The sequence below is a fragment of the Rhinolophus sinicus genome, chromosome 3, assembly GCF_057876585.1.
Source record: "Rhinolophus sinicus isolate RSI-liver-muscle chromosome 3, RSI-T2T, whole genome shotgun sequence".
NCBI classification, from domain to species: Eukaryota; Metazoa; Chordata; class Mammalia; order Chiroptera; family Rhinolophidae; genus Rhinolophus; species Rhinolophus sinicus.
The window spans coordinates 101,509,165-101,519,062 of record NC_142503.1 but is presented as its reverse complement, the minus strand read 5'-3'; the positions used below and the strand labels follow the sequence as shown (position 1 = coordinate 101,519,062).

Here is a 9,898-nt window from a genome sequence, read left to right as displayed (position 1 = left end):
TTCCTTTTTGGCCTAGCCATATCCTGCGTTCTTATGTGGGGAGTGGGACTAGAGGCCCTGCAGCCCACCTCGCATGACAAATGGCGCAGCGAGCAGGGTCTCCCGCACGACAAATGGTGCAGCGAGCAGGGTATGGCACCGGCCAAAGCTCTCCGAGGGATGGTGGAGCAGTTTGTGTGTGTAAAAGCTCAGCTTCGGGAGGCCCGTGAGGAGAGATGCTGGGAGCGGGAGGCACGTCCTGGGAAACTCAAGCCTCCAGATGGCACACCACCCCCTTGGCCATGGAAGGAGTTGCCTTCCTTTTGGTGGTCTGCTGCTGCTGTAGACTCCTAGAGTTGTGGACATCCTACACGGAGGCCTCCACCCCCACTCAGAAACCTGGCATGGCGAGCAGGATTCCGACCAGGTAGGAATGGCGTCTGACTCTGGGCAGGAGGACGGGTGGCCCCCACACAGTGTGTGGTGCCCGGTGGCCACTGTTCTCAGGAGTTGGACCCCCAAGGAGGGGTAAGAGGACATGGATGGCTCTCCGGTCAGCATGGAGAGGGCCCTGCGGGCTCTGGCTGAGCAGTTGCCGGAGGAGGCGAAGGCTACAGCCGGCCGCGTGGGCTGGATGTTCCTCACGGCCTTGAGTCTCAACATGGAAAATGCGCTTAATGAAATGGCCCAGGTGCCGGACCAGGTGTCCTGGTTGGAGGCACTGGAAGCTCAGGTCCACCTGTTAGAAGAGGGGCCCCACAGTGGAGACTCTGAGGCAGAGGCGGAGGAAGCCAGTGGAGACAATGTAGTTCCCAACCCCCAAGCCCGGCCAATCTTGAAGCAAAGGGTAAAACGTGAGCAACCTTTGGGCCCCGGGGGCGTTGCTGCCGGCAACCCAGCTGTGACTGAGTTCACTACCTACACCCCATACACTCCCACTGAGTTGCAGGAGCTGGGGAGGCAGTACCAACAGTGCCCTGGAGAGCCAGTCTCGGCTTGGCTATTACGTTTATGGGATGAGGGAGCAGACAGCATTCTCTGCTCCCCAGGCGAGATGGAAAAGCTAGCCTTCATGACAGTGCATCCGTCCCTGGGACAAAGGTTACAGAACTGCCATAGGTTGGCCCACAACCAGGGCAACCATTCTCTAATGGCATGGCTCACGGCTGCGGTACGCACAGTATGGGGAGAGGCTGGCGAGCTGCCAGACACTGTGAGTCAATGGCAGTCATATACAGAACTTACTCAAATCATCTGTGAAATGGGTATGAGACATCCTATTTTCAACCCTAATATGCGGGGGCTGGATGATGAGCTTTTTACAGCCAGCATGAGAGATCTGGTTACAGCCAGCATGAGAGACACTGCACCTACGAGTGCTTTTGGATCCTAGGTTGCCATTCTTACACCCTATGTGGGGTGGCGGATCCATGAAGTTACAACTGCCATGGCCACCCTAGGGGATGTTGAAAGCCGGAGGCAAAGGAAGTTAAGACAGGAGGTCCGCACAGTTGAGACCTGGAAGCCCAAACCAAAAGTAAAGGGGCGAGGTCGCAGGCCTCAGAAAGTAACACGCGCACAGATGTGGCGTGATCTCGTGGCAGCAGGGGTTGATTGGGAAAAAATGGACCGACAATCCAATGCAGTCTTGTTGGAACTTTAGAAACAGTTGCATCCGTAACAGCAATTCCGGAGAAGCCTAAAGGAGAAGTCTGGGAAAGCACGACCCGTGTCCCTCCAGAACTTCATGCGGCCACTTGAGACCGACTCCTTTCAGCTTGATTAGGGGTGGGGCGAAGATACCCGATCAGAGGGGACGAGCGGGGACCAGAGGCCCCACGTGCAACTGTCCATACATTGGTCCCCTTCTAATGTGCAGAGGGTTTTGGCCCTAGTTGACACTGGCGCAGACTGCAGTGTTGTTTATGGGAACCCAGAACTGTTCCCTGGACCAGCAATCTGCATTGATGGCTACGGGGGAAAGACTATGACTATGAAAGCTGTTTCCTTACCACTGGGTATAGGAAGGCTTCCCCCTCATACCTACAAGGTTTATGTCTCCCCCGTGCTGGAGTATATTCTAGGGGTGGATGTGCTACATGGCCTCAGCTTACAGATGTCGGTAGGAGAGTTCGGTCTCCAGAGCCGGGTGGTGAAAGCGTTGACACGCGGGCATGCTCACCACCCTCCTCAAGTGTTGCTGCAGCCCCGGTGCGTGGTTACAGTGTGACAATACCGCCTGTCAGGAGGGCAGGAGGAGACTGGTGGTACCCTAAGAAGCCCAGGAAGTCTGGCTGTGCCCAGAAGGACTGGTGGTGCCCTGAGAAACCCTGGCTGTGTCCAGAGAGCCTAGCTGTGTCCAGGATACTGCATTCACCTCCAGGGTCCTCGCACAGGGACCTTCGCGGAAGACGCTTGTCGCGTAGATTGTGAGGCGAGACCTGTAGGGGTGGAGTGTGGGGACAGAGTCCCAGAGAGCAGTTTCCAGGCTCTCGGCCTCATGTGGAAAGGTGCTGGCTCGGGTAGTAGATGGCTGTCAGCTGTGGCTAATTGACCATCAGCTGTGACCAGTTAGCCAATTAGCCCCTGATATAACTGCCACGGCTGTGCTGGTTGGTCAGTCGGTTGGTTGGCAAGCAGAGAAGCGGACAGCAGGTTGCAGGTAGTGTGGATCCAGCCTTCAGTGAGACTATAGTGGTATGACTTCCCTATCTATGGCTCCGTGGGTGTTCCTTTTTGGCCTAGCCACATCCTGCGTTCTTATGTGGGGAGCGGGACTAGAGGCCCCGCAGGCCACCTCGCATGACAAATGGCACAGCGAGCAGGGTCTCCCGCATGACAAAGCTTTTTGAGCCTTGCCTTTGTTCGGGGCCCACTCCAAACCCTTTAGAGTATACTATCTCTTCTAATAAACTACTCTTTTACCACTTTATTCTTGTGTCTCACTCAATTCTTTGCTCAAGTCACCAAGAACCTGGACACTGCCCCGAGAATAGCCCACTCTCCAGGAACACAGGCTCTGCTTGACCCACAGGGACTCTGCCACACAGTTGCCCTGCCTTGATACCGAGGGGCTCGGCCTTTTGTTCCTCAAATCAGTCAGTCATTGGTGGAGATGAATGGTGGTGGCAGCAATAGGTATAACGGCTCAGGTGTGGAGGCTCAGGTCAGCAGACGCAATTCCCCAGAGAAGGGAAGCAGCCAACACTCTTAGCACCTGAGGAATGGGTACCCTGGCTAGGCATAGAGCATCTGGGGGGGTGCCAAGAGCAACCACTACAACCTCCAGAACAGACTGCAAATCCTACTTCTCTCCAGCTCCACTGCCACCACCTTGATCCAGGCCATGTTTCTCACCTACAAACTCAGAAAAAGCCTTCTCATTGCCACCCACGCATCCATGCAGGCAGGGCCACATCTAGTACAGTCTTTACACAAGCCAAAATGGTCTTCAAAACGTATTAGTCACTGCCACGTTTATACCCCCTAAATGCCTGCGCCCTACAATGAGAATAAAATTCAAAGTCCTTGCCAGGCCTAAAGGATTTGGCTGTTGTTTACCTTGGGTCATCTGTCCGCTGGCTCCCTGTGCTCTAGCCACACTCGCTTTCTCTCAGTTTCTGGATTACTCACATCTTTCCTACCTCAGGGCTTTTGCACATTCTGTTTTTTCTGCCTGGTGTGTTCTTCTCCCGACATTCTGCTTGATTCATGCTTATCTGCAGGTCTTAAATTTCACTTTCTCCAGGTTTGCCCAGACTGCTGAATTTCTGCTTAATCTGCCAGATATTGTTTCAAATGTCACTTTCTCAGCTACAGTAGGTTCCTTCCTATGCTCTTATCACTGCATTTCACTTCCCTAGCACTTATCATAATGTGTATTTCAATTTATGTGACTCTTTCTTAAAGTCTCACTTTTTTAACTGTAAGTTACAAGAGATCCAGAGCCGTATCTATTTTGTTCACTGCTGTGTGTCAAGCACCAGGCATAGTAAGTACTCAATAAACACTAGGCTAATGAAGGAATAAATGAACCAGGTATCCTGCAAGTCACAGAGTCAGCTGTGATTTCTAGGCCCCCAGTCCTGGAGGATCTCATAGCCTTCGGAGTGAGGCCACCCACTCCTTATAAAGGTAGCACGTAGAGGATGTCACGTTGTAGGCCAAGATTTCACAGATGGGGATGGGGTGGGGGGGCAATGCCAGGGCTGAAGTTTGCCAGATGACAAAGCACAGGCAGACAGCCTAGGCTGGGAGATGATGGCAGCTAGAAATATGGTATGGAGTGGGCAGGATCCGGGAGGCCCCGGAATGCCACGCTGAGGAGCTCAGGGCTCCTCCATCTGAGCTCTGCTTCCCAGAGCATGCTCAGAGAAGCACTGATCTCACGTGTTTTGGTTTTGCTTTTGATAAACACTGAGCACTTTCTGAGTTAAAACATGCTGCCAAGTTTTTGTGTGTGTGGATGTGGCGTCATTTACTCTTCCTATTATCACCATTTCAAAGGACAGCAAACAAGTTCTGAGGTAGGAGGTAGCTTATTTGAGGTCAAGTCGTTAAGAGAAACATGGAGCCAGTGTTCGAACTCAACAGGTAGAAACAGCAATTTCTTATATATTCCAAGTTAAAATGCCCATTTAATTGGGAAAAGGCTGAAGTGTCATCAAGAGCACTTTTTCAAATTTTAACTTTCAAACTTCAGCAAAAAGTTTGACCCATTAGCAGACTTGTGACATTTTTAATGGGTTGGGATCAGCATTTAAACAATAATAAAAGAAGCAGATAACACCAGAGGGCATCAGTTTCATAAAACTTTTGTTTCAGTTATTCACAGACCTTTAACTCTTCTGGGAAGCTGGTCTAAGTTAGGATGGCACATCAGGCTTCCAGAGGCTGAGAACCTTTCTTTGACTGACTGCATTTGGGGAAGAAATTAATTTATAACTCACTGAGCCCTTTGTCTAAGCCGCTTTCTGAGGGCAGCCAGTTTAGCCTCAATCCTTTTCCCTTTTAATGAGACCCTTTCAATTGCTCTTTGATTAGGAACAGTGTTTTTTAAAGCTAAGTATTTCTTTTTCCAAAACTCACCACGTGTAAGTAAGTCTCAGCTTAATTGAGATCATACAAAATTATATTTCGTATTGTAATGTACTGTCTTCATAGAAAAGTTAGAAAATATTGATAAGCACAAAGGAAGAGTAATAGTGCCAGTATTACTAGTGCCAGAGAGACAATATTATACCCATTATTTTTTCTATGCCTACATTTGTCTTCAGAAAAATGGGATACTACTGGTACCATTTTGTTTTATTTGTTAACTTTTTTGAGTTCTTAAATATCTTGCTAAAATAATTTTTTTTTTTTTTTTTATTATTGGGGAAGGGGAACAGGACTTTATTGGGGAACAGTGTGTACTTCCAGGACTTTTTTTTTCCAAGTTGTTGTCCTTTCAGTCTTAGTTGTGGAGGGTGCAGCTCAGCTCCAGGTCCAGTTGCCATTGCTAGTTGCAGGGGGCGCAGCCCACCATCCCTTGCGGGAGTCGAACCGGCAACCTTGTGGTTGAGAGGATGCACTCCAACCAACTGAGCCATCCGGGAGGCAGCTCAGCTCAAGGTGCCCTGTTCAATCTTAGTTGCAGGGGGTGGAGCCCACCATCCCTTGCGGGACTCGAGGAGTTGAAGCGGCAACCATCGGAGTTAGGAGCATGGAGCTCCAACCACCTGAGCCACCAGGCCGGCCCCTAAAATAATTTTTAATGGTTGTGTTTCATCATAATTTAACCAGTTCTCTTGGGACACATTTTCAATTTTTCCGTACTATATTAATAATATAAATACTGGAATGAAGATCTCTATAGTTATTTTTTTGAAAATATTCATTAATTTACTTATAAATTCTTGAGAGGTATTTCTAGGTCAGAGTATATAATGTGCTTTTAAGGCTCTTTACACATATGGTAAAATTGCTCTCCTGAGAAGTAGTACCAATTTACCTTCCTGCTTTGTATACCTATTTTTTAATCCATTAGATTGTTTTGTTTAATGATTTGGGGAGGGAGGAGGGAGTAAGCTTTAAACTACCATATGCCCGGAACTCTTCTAAGATTCTGACGTTGGAATCAAATCATTTAGTCCTCTATTTTTTTTTTTTAAAGATTTTATTGGGCAATATTGGGGAACAGTGTGTCTCCAGGCCCGTCAGCTCCAAGTCGTTGTCCTTCAATCTAGTTGTGGAGGGCGCAGCTCAGCTCCAAGTCCAGCCGCCATTTTCAATCTTCAGTTGCAGGGGGCACAGCCCACCCTCCCATGCGGGAATTGAACCAGCAACCCTGTTGTTCAGAGCTCGCGCTCTAACCAACTGAGCGATCCGGCCGCCCCCTCTCTCTATTTTTTAATGTCAGTATTATTATTATCCACCCTTTTTAAAAATTGTGGTAAAATGTATCTAGCATAACACTTGCCATTTTAGCAAACCACATTCACACATGGCATTCAAAACCTTCACCATTTCCAACATTTCTTCATTGCCCCAAACAGGTATTTTGTACCCATTAAGTAATGACTCCCCACATTCTTTCCCCCACCCCATATTACCACATATCTGTGGTGAGGAAAATGGAAGTACAGAGAGGCTAAGTAAAATAATCAATATTACACAGCTAGTTAAGTACAGAAGCCCTAAGACCAGGCAGTCACTCTCCAGAGCCTACTTTCTCAATCACTTGTCTTGGGTAGTTTTTTATTTTTAAGCCAAAGTTTATGGTTACACGTTCTGGTAAGTCATTTCTTTCACAGCTTCCCCAAAAAGGAAGAAAGAAGACTTTTCTCAACAATCTTGTATTTTACCCGTAAGTTCCCAAACACAGTTCCCATCAAGAACTTTGAAGTTGCATGTGCTTGGGCCAGAGGTGCAGATTCCAACCACTCCAAATGTCCTGGCTGGTCTACTTGCCTTGCTCTGTGGGGGCTGGTGGGAGGGAGCCGGAGGGCTGCAAGAGGGCCCTGCCTTCCAGAGACCAAACTCTCCTTCCATGAGATCCCTAGTCCTGGGAGACCTGAGAACACCCCTCAAATGGGCAGACACTGTGCCAGCCAACAGAGCTGAGTAATAGGATTTTCTCCTTTCATTCCTAAGGCATGACACTGAAAAGAACATGGCCTTCTGAGTCACAGGAGCCTGGACTTGAATGCCAGACTTGGACAAATTCTCGTCCCAATTCTGTTTCCCAAACTGCAAAAGTGTGGCTAGCACAGCTGCCTTACAGGATTGTTGGGGAGAGCGATTGGCAGCCCAACGTAGGCAGGGCCTCCAGGAGAGAGCCAAGCCCTGGCTGCCCAAGGCCTGCTCCTGGTTCACACCCTCCCACAGCAGCAGCTGGCCAGGGACCACTCACATTGCCTCATGCCGCTGTTCCTTTGCTGGTTTGAAAACTCAAATTCAGGGACTCTCTAAACCCTGACAAATCCCAAGTGCCAGCTGTGCCAATGTCGACAGTCTCTTAAAGGAGCATAATTCCAGCTCCATCACTTATTGGCTATGCAATCTTGGGTAGCTGGACCTCAGTTCCCTCATCTGAAAAGTAGAGAAACACAGTGATTTCCTACTTCAAAGGAGTATTATATCAAATGGTTAAGATTTGTAATGCACTTTAAACCTTGTATGACATGTAGTAGGAGCATTTACCAGTGTCACTTCCCTTGGTTGTTCACCAAAGGCTGCCTCACACCTGGGGAGATGGAGAACGCACATCTAAAAGCTGTTCCTCAGGGCAGCTGGATAGCTCAGTTGGTTAGAGCGTGGTGCTCTTAACAACAAGGTTGGCGGTTCGATCCCCATATGGGCCACTGTGAGATGCGCCCTCCACAACTAGACTGAAACGACTTGGAGCTGATTGTTCCTGGAAAAACACACTTAAATTTAAAAAGTAAAAGAAAAAAGAAATGAAGAAAAATAAATAAACAAAAGCTGTTCCTCTGGTCTCGGTGCTCTAGTTATTGTTCTTGCAGAAGTCCTGTGTAAAATAAGGCGTCTCCCTACTCTTCCTTTCAATTCTGTACCACTCCTAGAAACATCCAAGTTTCCAGGAAGCTCCTGGGCCACGTCTAACCACTAGATGGCCAAGGTACAGGGTGATTATTTCCTTAGGCAAGCAAACACTTCAGCCCTCTAATGTGGTATTTCCTCCAGCTGGAATATCAACAAGAAGACCTGTGGGGAAGAGCTCTGCCAGAATTATCACACCCGAGGAAGGGACTGGTAAACTGACACATGTTGTACAATATCCTGCAACCTCCACCTGTGGCCCCTATTGCAGGCCTCCCCCCACCCACCCATGGGCAGGTCGCTGACGACCCTATCCCTCTTCTTCGCGTTCCTGAGCCAAGGAGACCCACAGATGTGACCCTACGTGAGAAAACCAGAAAGGCAAAAATTTGTGCTTACAAAGCAGTTGGGGCATTTATTGGCATTAGGAAAGCATTCCTTTAAACAAAAGACGGGACGCTGAACGGTAAAGTTTCACCCATTTTATAAAAACTCGAGACCAAATTCTTCATCGTCTGTACATATACAGCTTAATCACGAAAAGGAGCAAGAATTCGAGTTAAATAAATTGAATCAAACTGTCCTGCTACGAGACAATAAGGGTAACGGGGGGGCGGAGCCTGCAAAGTTCTTGCTTTCACATTACGTTTCAGATACAAGAATCTAATGATTCCCCAGCGCAGCATAAAACTGCTTCCCATTGTTTCAAAACAGTCATTTAATTACCAATAGTCCAAGGGCTAAGAAAATTTCGTGGAAAACAGGAGCATACCCTTTGGCTCCGTGCGTGCCCTGCAGCTGAGGAAGCACGTTCTTATGAACCGACGACTGGCTGACCCACTCAGGGAGAGCGCCTCCAGACACTCCAGCGTCAGGTTTCCGCTTCTCCATCTATAAAATGCAGCCGTGGCAGAGTGAGGGAGCGAAGAGTCACTAGGCTTCCAGGTCGAAGTCATCGCGCTCCTCATTGTACTCCAGAACGTGCCGCTTGATCTTGGACGAATCAACCCAGGTGACGAAATCCTCCATGCTGCGTGTGACAAGGAAGGCGGGGTCAGTGACCACGTCGGGGCCCACGCGCACGTGGCCCTGCTCTACGAAGGCCACCGCCGCTTGAAGGTGCTGCGCCATGCGCAGCTTAAGGAGCACGGTGGGCAGGCGGCGGCGGCAGAAGGACGAGGCCGTGACGAAGTCGCAGAGTTCGAGCGAGCCGCGCGTAGGCACCAGGCCGAGAGCATACAGCTTGTCCAGCAGCGCAGCCGAGGCGCGCACGCGAAAAGGGTCGCGCTCGGGCAGGTCGCGCAGGCGCCGCGCTAGCTCGCGCACAGAACGGCTCAGCTGGTTGTAGCGCGTGTAGTCCTCGCGCCGCTGCAGCCGATAACGCCGCAACACGCGCACTTCATGCAGGTTGTGGTCGGTGACCTCCCAGTTCAGGAAGTCCACCTGCTTCAGCAGCTTCTGCTCGTGAAATTTAAGCTTCCGCACCATGATGGTGGCTGACTGAGCCGCAGGACCCAAGGCTAAGAACGCGTTCCGGCGCCCACCCGACTTCCGCCTCGCGAAGACCCGGCCGCCCACGGGCCACTGGGCCAGTGAAAGAGAAGTTAAAGACCACGCCCCCGGTTTCTATTGGTTATAATGGGGCCACGCCTCCACACTGTAGCTCGCGTTTCTCCTCTTCCGGTTTGCTGAAGGGGCGGAGGAAGAAACACCGGCATGAGCCCTGGGGTGGGTGTCCCGGGAGCGGAGCGAGGTTTTCAGTTGCCAGAAACGTATCCCCTAGTGCCATAGTCATTTACCCTCAGAGTTCTGCCTTTCAGGGACTCCCAGTAGAGTCTCCCCCACAAGAGCTTAAAGAGTCTAGTTGCCGGGAAGA

The 9,898-nt window shown here is 49.8% G+C and overlaps 1 protein-coding gene across 1 annotated transcript; it reads right to left on the bottom strand.

Annotated features, from left to right (window-relative positions):
* Nucleotides 1–8,410: 8,410 nt before the first annotated feature.
* Nucleotides 8,411–9,617, bottom strand: IMP3 (IMP U3 small nucleolar ribonucleoprotein 3). Its single transcript, XM_019750991.3, has one exon. The coding sequence runs from the start codon at nucleotides 9,508–9,510 to the stop codon at nucleotides 8,956–8,958; it is 555 nt and encodes a 184-aa protein (XP_019606550.1). The 5' UTR covers nucleotides 9,511–9,617; the 3' UTR covers nucleotides 8,411–8,955.
* Nucleotides 9,618–9,898: the final 281 nt, after the last annotated feature.